Here is a 22,066-nt window from a genome sequence, read left to right as displayed (position 1 = left end):
ATCAACAGCTGCTGCAATGCACCAGCCTTTGCTGCACTGCAGTTATTAACAACACCCTCACTGCTGTAACACACCAACTCCTACCAGCCTTGACAACACCCAAAGCACACACACATGCTACCTTGGTACATGCTGCACCCTGGTCACAGGAGAGCAACTCCTACCATTCCCTCCACCCCATGAGTAACCACCAGGCAGCAGGCCAGCTCTTCCTAGTGACTCCAGAACTAAGCACTGGGATTAAGGACTCCCTTCTCCACCTCATCACACCTTTAGACCTCATGTAACTTTGTTATGAGAAAGAACTGTGAGAATAAACAGTGCAACAAAGGAAGAAAACATGGAGAATTTGTGCGAGGCTTCAGCTATCATGAGTAACCCCATTTCTTCATTGTCTTCTTGCTTCCTCTGAGAGGAAATGCCTCTGTGGAAAGCTGCATATATAGGAGTCAACCAAGATCATGAAAAAATGTTGGGCCAGAGTCAAGTTTGTGAAAAACAAAGCTCCTTTCAAGCTGTCCTTTGGGTGACCAACAGCTCATCTGAGGGAGGGTGGAGGACCCTTGCACAGGGAACTCCTGCACCAAGTGACAGGTCACAGCACTGGAATCCCATTGTGAGAGCAGAGGAAAGAGCAGGTTTAGCTCTAGGCGAACACAACATGCAAGTCTCACGTAGGATGGCATTACTGAGGGATCCTCTTGGCTGACTCATACCAAATGGACTTCCCCAGTTCTTCCATTGTTCAATTCAGGGATGTAATTCCATTGCCATTTCCATCCACCAGCTCCTGGGGATAGCTACTAAAATACCATTCCAAATCTAGCAAGAAAACTGAGCTAAGATCCACCCTGGGTCATATCTAAATGATACCACACCACCATAAAGCCATCAGTTGCTCACAGATCTCTCAGTTGCTTGTCAAGTTCTGTTGCTCCAAAGGAAGGAGTTTCTCCCAAGGAAGGATATTCCCCAAAGGAAGAGCCAGTGTTGATAACAAAAAGCAGACACTTAGCTCAACACAGAAAGCTACAGAAGGAATACAGACCCAAGACCTACATGCAGAAGCAGCTTGTCAGCAGTCAACATTACATTCTTTTGCACTTATCAGATGTTAAAATTGCTGCAGAAGTGGACATGATCTCTGTGGCAGATCCTATAAAGAGTTATGCCAGGACAATAGCATCAAAGCTATAGAAGCTTACACTCTGCAAGCACAGATTTCCACACTCTCTTGCCTGGTCCCTGGACCTGGCAGGGGAACAATTAGAATCACTGGTTCTTTCCTATTCACAAAAAAAAAAAAAAAAAAAAAAAAGCATTGCAGCAGCAAAAGCCAAGTTTCTCTGCTCTTTTTTTTCTTTCAGTCACTGCTCCTGGACAGTAGTAGCCTGTTTGAAAACACCACAGCATCACCTGCCAGCCTCAGCTGCTGGCTAGAGGTCTACTCCTTCAAGGACTGCCCAGAAGCCTTCAATAAACCCTCAGCTGCAAAGGAGTCAGTGTACAAATAAAACAAGGAACCACCTGCAGTAAAAAACTAGTTGCCTCTCTTGCCAACTACTTCCTTCCAGCTGACCACTCTTAAAGTCTTACTTGTTCATACTTGTTTTAGTCTGCAAGGTAATTTTGTTATGGGACAGCTCATTGATTTAATTACTCATTAGTGAATTTAGCACACTACCACCTAAATGCTCCCATTAGGGGAGATTGCCTTTGCCAGTGGAGAGCAAATACGCCCAAGACTTTGTTAAGCAAGATACCATAAGAGCTCAGAACAGCAGATACAGTAACTTATTAAAGCAATTACTTTAATGCCAAGCATTTGAACTAATTTGTGTACTTGCAGAAACTGGTTTAATCAGACTAACAGTGAAACATGCAGGCACAAAATATTTACAAACTGTGGAAAAACAAACCATGGATCATGCAGTACTTAAAGTAGTAATGCCATGCAAGTCATGTCTAAAACAACAAAAGTAGTTAAGTCAAACTAACTCAATCAAAGCTGCTGTCTGAGGTAATCTACATTTGCTTCACTTACATTTTCTGTAGTTCCAGTAATTACATGCAATCCATCATAAGTTGATTTGATGTACATTCCCTAAAGAAAAAATGAAAAACAAGTTTAAAGGCAAAACAAACCACATAACTTATCTGATTAAAACGCTGTTGGCAACAGACTCAAAACATTATTAAAACCAGTTAACAATTTGTATATTCTCCCTGAAAAAGTGTGTAGTCTAATATTACAACACTCTAAACTTCTTCACAGATCACTTTTAGTGTAATTTATTACAATATTTATAATGACTTAAAACACCTAGTGTATGGAATAAGACTTAGAAACACTCTCTGGTTGGTAATACCAAACACTGCTGATTTTTCTGCCTTGTCAGACTTTGGCCTTGAACCGAATTTTATTTCCTTACTATCCAGCCTGCTTTAGAGAATTACAGGTTTTACTCGGTGGCCACCAGTTCTCTCCAAACAGAGCAGACCCACACAGATGGGCTACAAGTATTGCTGACATGTTCTTTTACAGCTTCTCTTGGTAAGTCGATACACAGACAGCCTCATAACCACAATGCTTACATAAGCACTAAAGTTCCAGCAGAGTATTTGTGGCTCTGTATGCTAATGCTGAGTGTGAACATAAGGACAAACTGGATGAAGTGGGTGTTGACTACAAGAGCACTAAATTAAAAATCATGAACAGGCTATTAACTAATAATTACATAGATTTCCCACAAAAGGTGATCAGCAAATTGATTTCATCATTTATAAAGAAATACATAACTACTTTTCCTTTCTACATCTGTTGTTAGAAACTCTGAGAAGTACACTATTGGATGTTACTCAGAGGCTGAAAGCAGCTTAGATGCCTGAAGTTATCACACTTGCTTTAAAAATAGATGGAAAATTATATGATCTTTTTGACCCTTCCTCTTCAGCCAATTCTCTGCCTGTTTTCCAGTCAGTATCCAAGTGGGTGCACCCACCTCCTTGTTTCTTATTTAGGCCAAGCTAGACTGACTCTGCTTCAATGGAGCTTATGTATTAACAAAGAGGTTCCCATTATTTCAAAAATGCATGACTGATTCAGTCAAATCCACTAGTCTAGGTAAAACTATATAGCACAGTACGACTGTGCAGTTTTCTCTAAAAATGCTCATCTCTCCTGCCTTCAGGGCTAGGAGTGAATACAAATGCATGTAACAATTTAAATTCCCTCCAACTCATTCTAACACATCTGTTCCCTAGACAGAAAATCCACCAAGATTTCAAATTAAGTTTCTCATAACCAGCACTCAGCTAAGCAGAATCCATTGAACGAATAAGAGTCAGTAATAAGACATGGCCAACAAAGAGTTAAAAAATTCTCATTTTCCTGCTAACAGCAAACCTCCAAAATTCTCCCATTCATCTCTATCTTGCTATAAAAAACATAAAAAAGCATCTTTCAAACAATCATTTCTCATTGCCTTCTCCCTCTCCCAGCCCCCCTGGGAAAAAAGTGGCTATGGTAACCTGAAAAAATAAAACTCCTAGCTTCACAAGCATTTGTAAATTCTCCAATATCCTGGTTAACACACAAACTTTCAACAATTTAGAATCAGAAATTATATTTGGTGTCAAGCCTATTAATGTGCATATCTGTCCCTGGCAGCCACTCCAGCACACCACCTGACAACTGACCTTTAGGGTTCATTCTTGTGCCTCTTTCTTTTCCCCACAGGTTACTATAAGATTTGAAATACCTTATTATATATACACACTTGTATTGGCTCACAGGGCTACCTATTAAATACTGGGAAAATCAGGACACTCCAGCCTTGCTTCTTACCAGGCCTTCCCCAGGTTTAATGTTGGTTAAATGGACCTCCTCCAGACAGGCACACTGGCTCATCAGTGGGTCTGTAGTGGATCGGATGGCTTTGTCACAAATGCCATTTAAAGTCTTGGCCTGCAATGAGAACACACAAAAAACAGGAAAATTCTCTCTTGGCTTCTTCCTCTTTTAGTTTCAAAAGATATAAAGCAAATGAGTTCTAAAATCACTGAAATAGAAGATTCATTTGTACAGATCTATTCTACAGCATGATTACATCCTTATTGTAAAACAGAAACAACCTGTTTCCATTAGTGCCACCTTACCATCACTAACAGATGCTGACACAGCCTCTGTCTGAAAAAATAAACACAAAAAATATGCCAAAAAGTTGGGTCTGGAGTTTGTTTGCTCTAACCAAAACAGAACTCATTAAAAATTGAAACATTTTGGTGATTCCTTGTGGGAACAATTGACATTTTTCATGTTGTTCTGTATTTCTGCTATAAGAATACAACTAGCCATGTGTCACAAAAAGTGATGTGCTGGCCATTGACATATCTGCACAAAACCTGACAGTATAAAGCAGGACCATCCAGCACTCAAGTGCTTCTGCAGTACTTCTCTCCATTGTGCCTCTGAACTGACCTCTTCTGGAATGCTTACACAGGCAAGGTTCATATTTCCTTTTGACCAAAACATAACTGATCCTAAGCCAACATTATAAATAAAGGCCAATTCTGACCTTGGCGTGTGTGTCAGTAAAGTTGGAGGCAGAATGGCTTTGCCTTGCAGAACACGTAACTATCAGAATGTCTAATTAAACACGAAAAAAGAAGAAAAAACAGTCAAAAAATCTGTGCCCTCTCTACACTCACAAATTTCATTATGTCCCACTGTGTTTTCTGCTTTGATATCAACTGAAGCAAAGCTGACACTCCAAGTAGGTTACAAAATCTTAAAGGAGAGGGGAGAGAAGATTAGTACACAGTACAGTAGTTAGCTATAAACAGTTTGGGAACCTGCAAGGTAAGTCACCTTTCACAAGGGGCTTGAATCCTTCAGTCAAAGTAGACACGTGTAACTACAGAATAGGGGGGATCTGTGTCATAGGAAGACATTGGTTTGGATTACAATGGTCCCTGGAAACAATAGCTCCAACGTTTTCTGTTTCGTTTTACGTCAGATTTCTAGAGCAGCAATAAAATAAATCAAAACAATGTTTAAGTGTGAATGTGAGGAACTGCTCAAACAAGGGAATTCCAAACAACAATACCTACTTCCAGGGTGGGTGTGCACAAATGGAAAAAGAAAGATACAGAGAACTCCCTTTTACATGGTCTCCTTATTTATGAACAAAATTATTTTTAGTTATTGTGCTACTAAATTCCTAAGCATCTATGAGCTACCGGAAGGCCTTATCAAAGAGCACAGCCTGGTTCATGTCAAAAGCAGGAAGCGATGATTAACTGTTACAAAATATAAAAAGCATTCCATTACACTCTGCATTTGGTCACAAGGCTGCTTCAAACAGCCCTAAAAACTCAAGCTCAAAGTACAGAGCCAGAGCTTCACTTTTGTGGCAGGGCAGCTCTTTTACAGGAAGAAGCATAATAAGGCAGAGCTTCTGCTTCTTAGGGTGCTAAATGCACTTCACAGGCATAATTGATTTATTTAGCCTGTGATATTTTACAGGACTAGTCCTCCCTTGAAAATTTGAGGTTAAATTCTCTTGGAAATATAGCTGTGTAATGAAACTTTAAGGCATACTTGACTACATGCTATCACTGCACACAATCCATCTGCTGAAATTTCAGTGATTTCCTCTACATGAAAGAACATTCACAAAACAACTCATAGTAATGTTTACTTGCATGATATGCTTGTGCATTTGGGACTGAAAAGCTGCTGTCAATACAGTCAGCATAGAAGCAACCGAAATGAATGTGAATGCAGACAGCTGAGTTTCAACAGAAACAAACTTACCACAGTCTGGACTTTATCTTCCATGTCAGCCACAGTGCAATCCTAAAAATAAAACAAGACCAAAACCCCTACATTAACCAATAAACATGGAAACAAATAATCTCTGAAAACTCTACAAAACTGCCATTTTAACCTGAAATAGAAAGAGTTATTCATGCTGCAGGGATTAGTCAGATTAGTTTCACCCAGTAGGGCTCAAAAGGACTATTAAGCAACTATTTTCTGGCCCTGGCAAAAAGCAATAATAAACCTTGAAAACTAAGAGAATGTGGGATTCAATTACAGCAGCTGACTTTTCTAGAGAAGCAGAACCTTGCACAATTAAATCAGATTCTCAGATGGCCAGGCAGATGTGCCTGCCTTTCACTGATAAACCCCAACTCAGGTACTCCTCTGCCCCAGGCATTAAAATGGATCTGAAACATACTGTTAAATATAGAAGAGAACGTGATTTTCTAAAAAATATGCTATCAGTGACATTCCTGAAGGGCAGAGGACTGCACACAAGGCATTATTTACATAGTCCAGGTATAAAAGCCTTTGACCTGAAACAAGTTCATGTAAAAATCTACAGAAGTCTTCACTGTTTTCTGCAAGAAGTGCTGAACTGGAGAATGATATTATTCTCAGATTAAAAAGTTAAAACAGCAAGTAAATAATAGACCAAGATTTACAATATCTACAAGGAGAAAACCCCCAAGCATTTTAATAGGCTGAAGGAGGAGTCATATTGTAGAAGGTTGTGGAGGACTTTCCCCTCTTTTTCTCTGCTAAATACATCTGCACAAATCAATAGCAAATGCCATCTATCATCACACAGCCAAAATGCTCAATGTCGCAAAGTCCTTCTGCTCCCACTCATTTCTGTTTATACTGTTTATTATTTAACCCTTCAAGTTTGACATGGAACTTTAGGTGGAGTAAAATCCTGTCCTTGAATCTATATAGCTATCATCAAAGGTAACGAGAATCTTCTTGCATTCCTGCCATGCTTTATTATGATATGCTTTTATGCATTATTTATGATTATGCAGAGCAGCATTGGTTCCATGAGAGGCACTGGCCTCTTCTTCATTAGAACTGACCACCTGTTTCTGTAGTCTATGTCTTAATAAGAGATACTTTTGAAGTCTAAAAATCGTCCTAATGATTTTTCCACTGTTCTCTTTTCCACATCAGGAGACTCCTTAAGACTATTCTAGCATATGTGCCCTGTCCCAGGACAAAACCATGTTGGTTGGTTCTTCCCCCATTAATACTTTTACCATATGCACCAAGCCCATCTTTTATTATAGGTCATATCAAATTGGCAGAGAAGTAATCTGACATTTTTTTAAATGCCAGGGTTGCTGTTCACAACTTCCATTCCCCTGCCATCAAAGGCTGACCTAACAGAAAGATTAGACACACTTTTTAGCAGCTTTACTAATACATTCAGCAATCTCCTATCTCAGTTCCTGTAGCACTCTTGGGTGAACACCATCTGCTGCTAGAAACACAAACTGTTCCACTGCACAGTCTGCACATCTGTAGCTGTAAATCACTGAGTTTGTGCAATTGCACACAGAGTGCCCCAGCAAGAAGGGCACTGAGCAGGAAGCATGCATATCTTGGGGCACCCAGACACCATCCTTTCACAATGACAACTGACATCATTGGGTGGCATCACACCCTGACAGCTCAGGATGTTTCTGTCCTTTGCCATCATCCCTTCAGCATGGGGAGGAAATCACCCATGTAACAGGGCATGGTCCTCCAGAGTTCAAACATTATATGGGCACAGAATAATGGTTATGAGCAAGTTTGGCAGTCACTGAAGTGTGCACTGTGTGCACTGAAGTGCTTCACAGCCACAGCAGTGCCACGCTCTCAGAACAGGCTCAAAAATAGGCAGCATTATTCAGAGAGCAAAATTTTATGGCAGCTGCCAAGATTACCATGGCTGCCCTTTTAGCTATTATCTATACAAGCACTCATCATACAGCTGGTAAATTAAAGTTTTGGAAAATATTCTGGTCTTGCAGTAGTGGCAGAAGCAGTCTGGCTAGTGGGATCTGCATCATAAAAGTGTCAGCTCCTTCCATTACATGCAGCATTTCCCATTTGATAGCTAAAACTTCCTGCATGGGACAAGATCTATGGAGTCTGCAAACATAGGTACAAAAAACAATGGAGCCATATTTTTGTTTAGAGTTAGCACTGATAACTGTTTTTCAACATGCTGCTTGGAATGTGAAAATTTTCAAATGCCAATCAACTATTTCAAAGACTAATCCTCTTTCCAGGAAAGCTCAAGAAAATAAGAGTAGCCTTTAAGCTGCAGTCACTTAAGACACAGCCAGCAATACCAAAATTGATAATTAAATTGAAAGGCAGGGGAAACAACAAAAAAATCCCACGACTCAGAAACACAGACAGCTGAAACTGACCTTCATGGACTTTCAAAGTTAAAAGTAAGCTCTCATTCCCAGAACTGCATTTCATTAGCACTCAGCACAAAGCAATCACACTACTTCCCCAACATCTCCTTTCCTTCCCTTTTGGAAAGCAGAGAGGAAAAGAAATCAGCTGACCTTTTGAACAGTAGTAGTGAGGTCCAAGCAGAGCTGAATGATTCTGTTCTTCATTGATGAGAAGTCAGCAATACCTGTAAATGGGGTCCTACAACAAGAGAAAATTCCCCTTAGATTGGAAGGACCAGCCTTCTCCCCATCCTACCTTAGTCCCATATGCTCTTCCTCACTGCTAAGTGCTGCAACTCTGACATTGATATAGGTGTGAGGATAGTTTTACAATGTAAATATTCCTGACTGCGTAGTCCTGCTCCACTCTTGCACCAAAATGGGGAATTTTCTAGCCCTGTCCTTGGGTTTACCAGTGAGAGAACCTTCAACTTTCTGACCAGACAAGGGGATAACAGTTCTCTAAAAGAAGAAAAATAGATTTTCACGTTTTACACACAGAGGTCCAGTGAGACTTAGAGAAGAATCATTATAGGTAGGGCAGCTTTAGGACCTGAAGAGTCCTACCTCTGATCTTTCAGACAATTTCAAAGCCTAGAAGAGGGGTTGAGAAATAACCATAGCAGGTCTAGAAATGGACAAGCCAGCAGTTTTGATGACTGTGAGTTACAGAAAAAAATTAGGGTGAGCTGCCAGCAACCGTGTGAGAGGAGAGGACCAGGTGAGAGGCACAAAGTGTTAACATCACTGCCTGGACACAGATCAAGTCCTTACTTGAGAGCAGGATAAAGGATAAAAGTGCACCTTGCTGCCAGTCCCTGTGCAGTTATTCTCCTAACTCTCCTTCTCAGGCAAGCTAGCTAAGGCTTTGAGAATTTATATTCATCTCTTAACGTGGACTGCACCCCTGCTGCAGCTGTAACAAAATAATTCTGTCTCTTTCCAGGCAAAAAAAAAAAAAGACCAAAAAAAGAGAAAATGAAACAGTAGAGGGATAATCTCTCCCACTGCTCAGTTTTCAAATCACATAGCTAAGGCATGATTTCAGCAGAACATTAAAAAAATCTTTCAGGAAGGGATCAGCCAATGACAAGTAATTTAGAAGCTGGGAAAACCATGTGTATGAGAAACTGACCTAAAAGGGAACACTCCTACTTTTATAAATACCAGTTTGAGTGCAACATTAACAGTTTCATTGCTTTTAGCAAGAGTGGAAGTGCAAGAATGATACTCTAGGTTAAATTTATCCACTAGAGGTCTTCTAGCAACACCAAAAAAGGGGTTAGTAACATCAAGATCTTTACACCCAAGCATCTAGGAAAGGCCCTACAAAGAGAAGCAATTCTTAAGAGCAGCAAATTAAAATACAACCATTTCATTCTTACCTGTCCAGCCATGCAAGCAAGGCTTTAGCAGCACCAATAAGCTCCACGACAGAAGTAAGGAATTCATTGGGGGGCTTGCGAGAGGTATTTCCATCATAATTGGAACTTTTCCTACGGCTGCTGATGTAGTTCTGCAGATTGTTGGATGACCCTCGTAGCTTGAGAACCAGGTTCTTCATATTGTCTGTTTCAAGGCCATAGTTCTGCAAGGAACATTATGAGGCTTGCTAAATATCCTTGTTGAGTTCTCCTATTTATTATAAAACAAGTTAAAAGCTCACACGGGATGAAAAGTCTTGATGATTTGCACAACTTTCTCATGGTTTTTTGGCAAAAGTGTCTTGAAAGATTTGTTCTACGCTGTAGCCAGTAAAGAATACTTTTATAAGTGCCAAACCTCAGTTTCTGTCATTAGTGAGATTTAAGGACACTTTTTCATCAGAATCAAGTCCCAATGTCCTAATAGATATCATTTACTTGTTAAATGTGTTGTTTTTCTTTGTGTTAAAGAAGAGCAAGCATTTTGTTTTTCTTAAAACATTTTCTGTCCTGTGGTAAATAAACACTGAAGTAACATTTCATTCACAACTAAAGATAAGTTAAATCTGGTAAGAGATTAAAACATCAACAGGAAGCAAATGCAGTTTTGCAATCAAAAGCTTAAATAAATATTTGAATCACTAGTTTTCAGCAACTGTGCTCCTTGACTACAAAAATGCAATTACTTGCAAGTTTGAGGACAGTGTTAACATCATACATGGTAATTAAACCCATTTTTAGACATCAAAATTTTCATTCACTTACAAAACAAAGATCTGAGAGCCTTGCCTACAACTTCAACTTTATAGATTCAAATTCCTACTTTTCTTGAGAAAAAAAAAACAAAAACAAAAGAACACCAAACAACAACAAAAAAACACTCCCACCAGAACAAAACAAACACACAAAAGTACAAGAGTCCTGCCCTTCACTTTTCTTTTGCTGCTGCAGATTCTTGCAGAACCTAACTCCAAGTTCCATAGTTCAGTCAAATACACTCTCTACTCCTTCTACTTTCCTACTCAAAAACCTAAACCAACTAAGGCAAATTTTAATTCCATTTAATTCCTAGATGCTGGCTTGTATCTCCATTCCCTCCAGAGTGAAGCACCTGTAAAGCAGGCTGGAACATTTCAGATTAAGTTATTTACAAAATGTAAGAATTTTTGACCCAAAGAAACACATGTCTCCAGTGTATGGAGAGGTGTCAGCTACACAGCTACCTTTAAAATCCTACTGCCTCCTATGGATAAGATCCCAGTGGGTTTAAGTTACACAAGTGCCTCCCTCCTCCACCTCAGGGCTCTTGGCAAGGAAATACCCTTAATGTGCAGCCAGGAGTAAGGGTTGAAAGGATATGTCCAATTTTAAAAAATGCCACTGTTGCAACAGCAAAGGATATCCTTAAATTTTCCAGGATTACAGAAGGGGAAAGATCTGGATTACTAAACAACTTTAAAGTACTTGCACACTGTGATGTGTGAACTTATCACCTTTAAATTTTAACAAAAACAACAACAACAAAAAAAAAAAAAAAAAAAAAAAAAACACCAAGAAAACCCAGCACCCCAAGAGCATTATTTTGATGCATTTCTTGCAGTTAGTTTTATCCTCCTCTTAGAAGACTGAATATTAGTCTATTGTTGAGGGAATGCTTTTTCACTAACAGGTCTGGATGTGGGGCAAGTTCCTATGATGACAAGAAAGTAGCCACATATCAGAAACCCTGCCCTTAAAGAAGGGAACTAGGGGACGCTGATCCCCTGCTTTCATAAAGGCACAGAAAACAGAAAATATTTTTCTGTGCAGAGGTACAACCCAATCACCCTGATCAGAACTTGAGAGTTTTCATGTAATTAAGTATCTCCAGATCTTTCTTTCTGTCATTCAGATGCACAAACTCAGCCAACCACCTGTGGGTACTTGAGATTAGAGGTGGCACCAGCATTTAAGAGGACGTGTGTTGTTGATATACCAGGTAAGATTTTGGGCTTGGCCTTAAAACATCCACATACCCCTTATCACACTTTTCATCTTATCTATACCACAGGTGAGTCTGGTGTGACTCTTCCAGTTCAGGTAGTTTTTAAATAATTCTGTCAAGTTGTTCTCAGTTTTGAGGGTGACTTCAGCAACACAGGTGCAGCCTCTAGGGATGCAGGGGCTCCAGCTCATAACTGCAACATGTGCTCCCAAAAGACTCCCAAGACCCCACCACAGCTAAGCTCCAGGTCACTGCTCTAAGTTCCCTCCTACAGCTTCCCCCAAAGGCTCTACAGAGTGCACTTCCACTGCTAAACCAGCAGTTTGTGCTTCAGGAAAAGTCCTGACCAAGCACCACACCTACCCACAACACAGAGTATGCAGCTCTTGAGTACCAGACACCAAATTGGACAACTGTGGATCAGCCCTAGTGGATGAACTACACCAGAAATAGGAGTCATCCCAACTCAAGCCACCTCTGCTCCACCAGTCCCCTCACTGTCTGTTCTAATACACAGAAAGCATTTTGCCCCTTCACCAGGTACAGCAATGCCTTTATCCAAGCTGAAACTCTCTTGACATCACCAACTATTCTTTCTCCTTCACTTGCAATGTCCAGTGTGTTGGGAGGGTTGGCTAGGGGATCTAAGCAATACAAAGAAATCTAATCCCTTGGTTTAGCTCCCTGAAGTAGCTCACTTCAGGGTCAGGTGAGTGCAAGCACAAAGGATCACTAATCAGAGGACAGGAGGGGGTGGAGACAGCAGCTGACTTGGATTAATTTAACTTGTCATAGAACTGTAGCCCCAATCCACGACAGATAGGAATGCTGATACTATGGCAGCACACCAAACAACCTTCACAGTGACACACAGTTGAAGTGCAAAGCTTAGCAGGCTTTTCTTGAAATATTTCCACAGGATTAAGGCTACAAGAGTTATCAAATCATTACTTAAGCAACCAAAAGGTTTTGGTTGCTTAAGTAATTGTTAGATGTTGCTCATGAACCAAAAAAAAAGGTTGCACTTTACTACTGCTCCTGATTTTAAACATCAAAGTTGTTTTGACCTAAACACAGGCTGAAGCCAGCGGTCAAGAGCACCTGATGTCAAACATTCCCAGGCTATTACTCATTAACCTGGGGAGCCACATGCAGGGCTGGAGGAGAGGCAGCACCCACACGTGCAGGAGAGAGCACATGAGCTCACTCCTTCTAAACTCCATCACATTTAATGAGAAAAGGTAATCTGACCAAATAATGGCTCACGGTCAGGCAGCCAAAAACAAAAAAATTAAAAACAAAACAAAAAACCAAACGTGGCTAACTGAAGTCAAAAGACCAGAGTAGTTGTGTCAGAGCTGAATTGGGCTGATGAAGAGCTCTGGTACTGCCCAGGGACAGCATCCTCTTCCCTTTCACAGCCATGGTCACATGCTGCAATGTGATGAGTTGGGCATGCTGGCTGATTGAATTGAAAACCTGCTCTGGGGGAAAAAAAATGAATAAAACCAGTTCAAATGCTTGCTCAGATGCTGACCCAACTCACTGCAGGCTATATAAAGAATTAACACAAGGTACTGTCACAGTCACCCGTTCTTGCTCTTTTCCTTCTAACAAAAATGCATTCTAAAGAATCCTCTGGAGTAGTAAATTTTCTAATAAACAACAAAAAATTTGAAGCATCTAAAATCTTATGTGGCAGTGTATAGATATCCTTTGACAATGATTAGGACCCAAAGAGTAAGTGTTCATGAATGCTTTTTTTTTCATGTTATGATGTTATATTTTGTTATGCTGCAAACATGCTGGCAGAACATTACCACCAGTAAAATGATGAAAGGCACAACTATGTCCTTTTTTTGTTTATGGGTTTTTTCAGGGCTTGGGGTGTTTTTGTAATTGTATATAACGAGTGCCTCTTTGTTCTAATCTCAAGAAAAATCCACTGCATTTTGTTTCCAAACTCTCCCATCATACAGTGTAGGCAAAGATTCAGAAATCAAATCCAAAGAACACATTTAAAGTGAAAATATTTGCATACTTTCTTGCTTACATTGTTTTATATTCATTAAGCCCTCAAAAGCTTGTTTTCTGTCCCTGCTTTTGTGGTTTGAAAAGCAAAGTTAGGTATGTTTGTTCCCCTCTCCCCCAAATACTTCAATCAACAAAGAAACATGATCTTTCTTCCATCCCTTTTCCTCCTCCCCCCACCAAGCAGTACTGTCAACAAAAAGTTGATATACTCTAGTTGATTTTTTTCCCCTCTTCAGGGGGAATTCAGGTCCTTTGATATATCTTCTAAATTCCTCAAATAAGTCTCCAACACCCGTTTAGAAAATTCTATTAGACCAACTCAACAGCAGCAGAAATGCTGTATTCCAGTCTGCACTCTCCTGCTGACTCCTCAAGATGCTGCATGTGCAGCCACTGCTATGAGAACATGAGGGAACACTGTTTCATCACCAAAGCAGTAGAGAAAGATGCAATTATTTCCTTTTCACACCAGGAACTTCCAGACATATTTTTAGCTTAGTGCTGCCTAATAGTACTCAATGCCTAGAAAAACTAAATTAAAAAATTGGGTGCATTTGGTGTATTTTCTCAAGGCAAGGATTATGTTCACACTATTTAGTGACTGATCTACAGAGGCTGGAACAAAGGTCTCTGTGGTGAATGCTTGAAAAGAGATACTGCAGGAGAAAGAGGTCCCAAAGAGAGCTTCCTCACTGTCTGTAGAGAGCCACACATGTTCTTGTGGTATGAGGGAACCAAAGCATTGATCTGAAGGAAACTTAGCTGGGAAACTGCCAAGGCAAAATAGATAAAAGGGGAAATTCTTCTTGGGAACTCCAGGACTGGGAAACCACCAAAATCCCCTCTCAGCCTTTCTCCACCAAGAATGACAACCTTGTGAAGAGTGACATCAGGCTGGCTCAGCCAATGCTACATTGCCACAGTGTGAGCTGACAGCTTAGTGGGGGTGGCAGTGGGGTCAAAAAAGGGGGGAACAAAAAAGAAAAAAAATATTTTAAAAAATAAATAAAAAACATAGTTCCTTCGCTTACAAGGCCCCAAAAGTTGGGAAAGTGTCAGCATATGTCCACAACATCCACTAAACAATAAACATTCCCACTTTCAAAGAACTAATGCAGGTGGAATCAGGAAACCTCTCTCTTGCACAAAAAGAAGAAACAACAACAAAAAAAATTAGTTGTCATTAGCATTTAGTATCCCTTGGAAACAAAATCAGTGGTGATTCTATGCAGCTCCAAAAACCCAAGGGAACAGGCATCAAGAAGGTGGCAAAGGGCATACTGAAAACACAGGAATTCTTCCTTCACCTCTTAAAAAGGGAACAAGTACATTTCAGCTGTTATATGCAATATCTGTCTAATGTATTAACTTGAGCTGCATTTCACAAAGGATTTCCAGAAATGGGTCTGAGGTCAAAACTTTTGTCTACAAAGGAAATTAGAAGGAAATTGTAAGAGATAAAACACAGCTTTAGGTTCTGGCAGCTGTCCAGCTTTGTTCACTTTATTCTAACATTTTCAAGAGAATAAAAAACTGCCTTTGGGGACTACTGCATAGATGACTTCAGTCAGGACCATATACAGCCCATACTACATTTACTAACTCACCAGACCCCCACACTCGCCCAACAAGTTCCTTCCCACACCACAAACTGCTTTTCAGTCCAGCTACATTCTTCTATTAGGTTTTCAAGTTAATGTTAACATTTTTTGGTAGATCAAATACTTAAAGGAAATAAAATGTCTTTCAAGTATAAGAGTAACTTTTTTGAGAAACATTTTAGATCGTTTGAAGAGATTTCATTAAATATGCTTCTTTCAGTACAATTTGCTCCAGGTTGTGGAGTAGGAACACTCCCTGTAGCACCTCTCTGCAATAAAGTACATATCACAGAGACAATAAATACTCTCCATTTCAAGAAGCATATGCAGGCTGCTCCAAACCTTGCCTAATGTAGGGAAGGCAGGCCAGTGCTGGCCAAGGAATCATCAGGCAAGCTTTCCCACCCTCCTCCCTGATGTAATTATATATACCTCTGCTGCTCATTACACTGCACTACATCAAACAGGCCTTCAGGGCTGTGACCAGAATATGGCTTTTAAATAAAGCCTGCACTAGTAAAACAATCCAAAATACATTTATGCTTTTCAGAGCATGTTTGTTTTCAAAGTATCTGCAGTTATGTATCAAGAGTAGGACAAAAGAACAGCTTAAGTTCTGAATCCAATTAAGAGTTCAGCTAAACTGTAACTCAGGTGCTGAAACATCCCTCATCTCAAGAATTTTATTAATTCCTAGATTTGCTACAGAATTACCCTAAACCCATTTCAACTGATGTGAGAAACTTCTAGCAGCTGTCATTTCAACAGGATGTTTTCTGTCTTCTAAGACAAACTGTTCACTAACAGGAGCCACAAGATCTAACAACGTCACTCAGACAACTTCTTCTTTGGAAGTGCAAGCAAATGAATTGAAGTTGCCTCTTATCAGGAAAAAGTTAGAGAACTATTTAATACTAAGCTTGCAAGAATTAAACAAATTCTTACTTTTTTCTTTTATTGTGACGTGTAACAGAAAGCAACAAAGGTATTCTGGTTTTATCAATCTTGCTTTGGCTATTACCCAAAAAAGCCCTTTAAGAAATTCTTTGCATATCTCTTCACAGCGTAACTAACCAGTGCACACAGGAGATCCACAGCCTCTAGAACCAGTTCCTGGTGTCCAATCCGTGAGATACCCAAGTCTTCAAGGTCCTGGTGAGAAATCTGTAACAGTTGTTCACCATTTATCTTCTCCCGTTCAAATTTATGGACATACTGCTGCAGGCAATCATCCAGGCCTACCAAAACACAAAAGAGAGACAAGGGGACATTAGTAACAAACAAACAAACCCCTCCCCCCCCCCCAAAAAAAAACAAACTTGCAAACGGCAGGAATTTTAAGTTCATATAATATACAATGCAAAATTATGAAGGAAACTTGCAGTGTGACTGAGGTTGTGCCACAGGAGCACAGAAATACAGCACATAAGTTATGGGGATCTTTGGGTCACCTAAGTCAAGGCACAACCTGCCTGCTCCTTGTGGATCAAGCTCAGCCAGTAAAAATGTGCTTTGTTGTCTACATAGGCAAAGTGACCAAGGGACATACGCATCAGGGTAACCCAAACCCTGAGGGGCATAGCAACAACAACAAAAATAACAACCGTCCAAAGATCCAGGGCAAGGCAAGAACAAAGACCTTGCCCAATGCCTGTTAAAAAAGCAAAGATACAAAAGCATAAAATGATGAGAAGGAAAATGACCAAAAAAAAAAAAAAATAAAACACAAAGGCAAAGCAATCAAAAGGATGTTTGGCTCAAGTCTCATTATTACCTTGATTTATAAGAGCCTGCAGCTTCCTGAAGCAGCCATTGCTTCCCCTTTCTGAGGATCAACAACACACACCAGTAAGAAATCGAAATAATTTTTCTATCTAGAAGTATTTTTAAAACAGTTTAGACTATTTTGTTCCAGCAATATCCCCAAAATCCTCACTTTAAACAATGATTCTATGATCCTGTTCTCTACAGTAGGTTTTTCCAAGTGATTACAGAAAGTGTTTCTGGTTTTTATCTCATTTTACTCTAAGCTTCATGTGTTAATCCTGTTTCCTTGTGTATTTTCTTTACTTCCCCTGTTATTTAAGAGCCTGTGAATAGCAACAATCTGGGGGAGAATTTGGATGGATGTGTTCTTTTTTAAATGTTTCAGTGCTCTTGTAACTCTGTTCCCCTTCAATATTTTGGCTGGAGCAAAAGGAACAGACCCAATTAGGTCTGTTTCACAGGAATACACCACACTCATTGAAAACAGTTGACATGAGCAAAAATTCAAATAACATATTTGACGTCTTCTTTGTATTGTCCAACACAGCTACATTGTTTTACCATTCCTTTTTAAAAAAAGGTTGAACCTTTACTTGAATAAAGGATGTTTATGCACAACTCCGGTTCAAAAGGAAACCATTGAGATGGACAGGATATCAAACGCAGCAGATGAGAAACATGAACAGCATCCTGAACTACAGAGAAACAAGAGCCAAAACACCAGCACTCAGCTCCACTCGTGGAGCTGCAGCAGCAGCCTGGAAAACAAGCACTTCCAGCACACTCTACCACCAAGAAAACACTTGACTCAAACCACAAAGGGAGTTTGAGGAGTCACATGAAACAAATTCACGCCCAAACAGTGGCAGGAGCAGGCACAGCTTCCCCACAGTGCCTGCTCACATCACACGGATGTGCAGAGGATGGGCTCCCAAGGCACAGCCTGACTGTGGTGAACACACACCACTCCATCTTCCAAGTCAATGAGGACAGACACCCCTTCACCCGACTCGGGCAAGCTTAATTACTGGAGTAAATCAACATCTGGCTGAACAAGCTCAACTCCTCCCTGTGCAGAGCTACCAGCGCACACAGCTTGATTTTTAAGCGTAATTATGAATGGAAAAACCTGCATGCAAGTCTAGCAGAGTCTCCCAGGGCTACAGTTGTTCAGGGTGCACTCTTGTTTCTTCCCATATGTCTTGGCAAAGCTGCACAAATTTTGAAAATTGAGCCCACTGTTCTCTTTCCCACAGGCACAAAATTCCTCTTTAGGCTATACAAACTCTTTTCCCAGGAAAAATAATTAAAAAAAAAAAAACTGGCCTTCATTATTTAACAATTTATTTTTTCAAACAAATTCACAACCATGGCTGACATACAGTGCACATATTTGGCATTCCCAATTTTTATTGCTGCCTCACAGACCACTGTTTCCCATCATTTGCTCTTGTAAGCCCATAGTTTCCATTACAAACTACACAAACACCTAAAATAAAATACTTCATTCAGCATGCAGTCAAGGTTTTATTTTTTACTGGTTTTTTAATGCAGTTTGGATTTTGCCTACTATCCTTTCTAGAACTTCATTCTATGCTAAAACGTGGAGATTCAAATGTATATATCCTCCCCAAAAAATACAACTATGGGTCTTCATTTGCCTGTGCTTTTTTTAACTCATGCTTGCCCATTCTTGATGGTCTATTAAAAAATAAAGGGCTACTTTAAAAAAAAGTTTTTAATCAAGAGCCCTTAAAAACAGTACTTTTATAACCACACTGTAGGACTATATTTAATAAAATAAGATATTACAATATTGCACAAATGTTGACTCAAAATAGGCACTACAGTGGCACAACTGCTCAGCTAGACTTGTATTTAAGATTAAATTACAAAACTGTGCAAAGCAGGAAGTGAAGACAGACCCACTAACTCATGTACTGGTAGATAGTTTAAGATGAGCTTACCAGCATTAGGAAAATTGTTATTATTTTTACTAAGAAACCTAGGGGGAAATATCAAACATTTTAATTGAGATTGACCACATTTTATAGCCTATAGTTTAATTTTCCATGATATGAATGAAATGTCTCATCACATGGGAATCAAACACATCATGTGCAAACCACACTTCCAAGAGGGAAGAGAGAAGGGAGGAAGGAGGACTCAGAACCCAATTCAATAAATTTTAATAATATTTAAGCAAAGTTCTAAAATCAGCATTCACATGTCACCAGTAGTCTAAATGAACTGCTTATTTTTCCCTTCTTCCACACATCTCTATATTCTTTCCATGTAATTTTTCCACAAACTTCAAAGCCTTATGGAGACTTGGTATTGTCAATTGCAATGTCTGGATATTGCTGAAGAACTTAGATGAATTAAAAACAATAAAAAAGCAAGTCGACATCACTTAGATAAATTCTTACATTATTTGAAAGACACTTTCTTACATGCCAGGTCACTTTCAACAGGGCAATATTAGCAGGTTTAAGCAAGAAAGTAGTTTTCTGTATTTCTGATAAAATACAATTAAGACTGACATTGAAAAAAGGTATCTATATTTATCTCCTTTATCCACTGAAGAGCCTTTCTCAAAACTAACCTATTAATTTTCAATTCAAAATGTGTTTAAAAAGCATTTGTCTCAATCACGTGTGAAATCTTTACATTATTGCACATACAACAAAATCATGCACAAAAGAATGTCCTTTCTATTTATGTAATTGTTAGAGAACGAGGAAAGGTATAAATAAAAATAGCAATTGCAGAATATTATGCAAGTTTTAGAACACTAGTAGCAGAGATTAACTGGGGAAGGGAGAGTGAGAGAAACAGACTAATTCAGTTAGGTTTTCACAACTCACACAGCACTTTCTGATGAACAAGAGTGTAATTTGAACAAAACTCCCTCCAAAATTTTGGCAGGTGTAGAGATGTGCAATAGATCCTAAGAACTGTCTAGACCTTTCTGTCTAAAGTAACCACCAAGAAAAGCACCCCTGAAGACATTCAATACCTTGCATTCATGCAAAAACATTAGGACAGAGCTTACACTTAAGGATTTGCACTGATACCAATCTCAGTCTGTTTCCACAATTAAGAAAGTTATTTTGTATAAGAATTGAGAGGAAGAAAGAGACAACTTGGAGGGAGTTATGGGTGAGGCTTGGTTCCCAGCCATAACTATCGGTTTTCTTTTCAGACAGAATTAACATTTCTATAGTTGAGAGACATCAGCCATCGGGCAGTGGCATACCTGACTCCCCAAAAACTAGAGAGGTGTGTTTTGTGAGCAGAGTCCTTAAAAAAGCTGAGTTGGACACTACCAAACAATTTACTTACCATAAACAATTAGCTAATCCATTACAGGCACAGCTGACTTACCACCTCTTTTTTCCTCCCTCACTCTCTTTTCTTGTGATACTACATTCAGCAGACAGTGGTATCTGTGATCTCTTTTCTTGTGATACCACAGTCAACTGTCCGACAGAGCAGGGCAGAGGGAGCAGAGAGCGAGGAAGGGGAGATAGAGCAAGGGACTGAGGAAGGCACGGGGAGGGGAAGCTGCAAGGTGACAGGGATTCATTTACGTGCATTCAAGAACAGATTCTCAGGACAGCTCATAAAATGCCAAAAGTTGACAGCAGGAAGCAGGAGGAGCTCAAGCCACTTGAACAGAGGAAGAACTCACAAGTACAAAAGCTTTTCCTTACCTAGCAGGAATACGGGGATCATTGCTCACTGCCTCAAGGAAACAAAGTGTTATTATGATCACATTCTCTCCTCTGTTGGGCCACTCTAACAGGCAGGCAGCACCTGGCATCTCAGCACAGAACCAAGGTTCAGCTACAGCCCTCATCCCATTAAGGGGCTCCCTGGGACCTTGGATAGCCTGTTAGGATAGGACTGCCAAAGTCATCTTTGCCTCTTCACCTTTAAACTGACCTTCCCACCTAAAAAAGTCACTTATTCTGGTCTCCTCTTCAGGGTCTATATAGTTGACATTTTTAGTATCAAAAGATTCCCTGCACACATCAATTTCATCCCTCCCAAGCCTTGAAAGATAATCAGTTGCATGAGAATCTTTGGGATATCCCATGGTACCATTATACTGTCATTTACATTCCACATCATTTTGTAACAGCTACTGTGATAGCTTCCTCTATCAGAGATCATTTCCTCTATTTCCAGGACTGGAAGAAATTAATCAAAGATAAAGAAGGAGGGAATCAGGACAGCAAATATACACTAGAAAGAGAAAATAACTACTTCATAAGCAGATAAACCAGCACCTGAGATGGCAAATGAAAATAAGGGTCTGCAAGGCAGCTGAAAGCTGAAGCAGCTCAGTAGGACAGATACAGGGTGAAAAGAAATAAGAAAAGTTCAAGGAGAAGAAAATAAATATAGTTATAGAATACATGGTTTTCTTTAATATAGAACACAGTGGGAAGGTTTTACACAATAACATCACAGATGCCATTCTTCTCCTGCAGTATCACAAACAGAACCAGGGACAACTTTAACAGAGGAATTCAAGGTTCTTTTAAAGGAAGATAAAAAAATTAAACCTAGAGCAGTCAGTAGAAACTTATTTCACTAATAATTTGATCCTAGGTAGGAACTGACTTCCTAGGATCCACATGCCTGATTGTTAGCTATCATCAATGTTTTCATGTAAATCTTTCCAAAAGTTTCTGAAACAAAAGTTTAATTATCAACTAGTGTAAGCCACTTTTAGGGGCCAGAAAAGACCTCAAAGGTCTTAGCTTTCCAAGAAAATGCTTTCAAGAGATCTTTATATTATTGTCTAGTACAAATGTGAAAAAAACTTCCTCATTCCACTTTTTACTCTCATGTAATTTTAAAATCAGTCATAACACTGCCACCATCTGAAGTATCAATCACTTATAAAACAAAACAACACATAATCAAAGAGCAAGAGCTTCTTATTAGCACCATGGAAAAATGTC

At 39.6% G+C, this 22,066-nt stretch overlaps 1 protein-coding gene across 2 annotated transcripts in view; it reads right to left on the bottom strand.

The window, feature by feature from the left end:
* The window catches only part of CNKSR3 (CNKSR family member 3), a 58,259-nt gene that overhangs the window by 13,595 nt on the left and 22,598 nt on the right, over nt 1-22,066 (bottom strand). Inside the window, exons 2-8 of one of the 2 annotated variants that reach the window (XM_066546947.1) lie at nt 17,098-17,148; nt 16,398-16,561; nt 9,666-9,868; nt 8,392-8,479; nt 5,819-5,860; nt 3,848-3,967; nt 2,045-2,104 (exon numbers count right to left, since the gene is read on the bottom strand). In XM_066546947.1, coding sequence (XP_066403044.1) covers nt 2,045-2,104; nt 3,848-3,967; nt 5,819-5,860; nt 8,392-8,479; nt 9,666-9,868; nt 16,398-16,561; nt 17,098-17,148 — 728 coding nt within the window. The remainder of the gene's footprint in view (nt 1-2,044; nt 2,105-3,847; nt 3,968-5,818; nt 5,861-8,391; nt 8,480-9,665; nt 9,869-16,397; nt 16,562-17,097; nt 17,149-22,066) is intronic. The other variant, XM_066546948.1, reaches the window with a different exon arrangement.

The sequence above is a fragment of the Molothrus aeneus genome, chromosome 3, assembly GCF_037042795.1.
Source record: "Molothrus aeneus isolate 106 chromosome 3, BPBGC_Maene_1.0, whole genome shotgun sequence".
Lineage (NCBI taxonomy): Eukaryota > Metazoa > Chordata > Aves > Passeriformes > Icteridae > Molothrus > Molothrus aeneus.
This window is presented reverse-complemented; position numbering and strand designations above follow the sequence as displayed.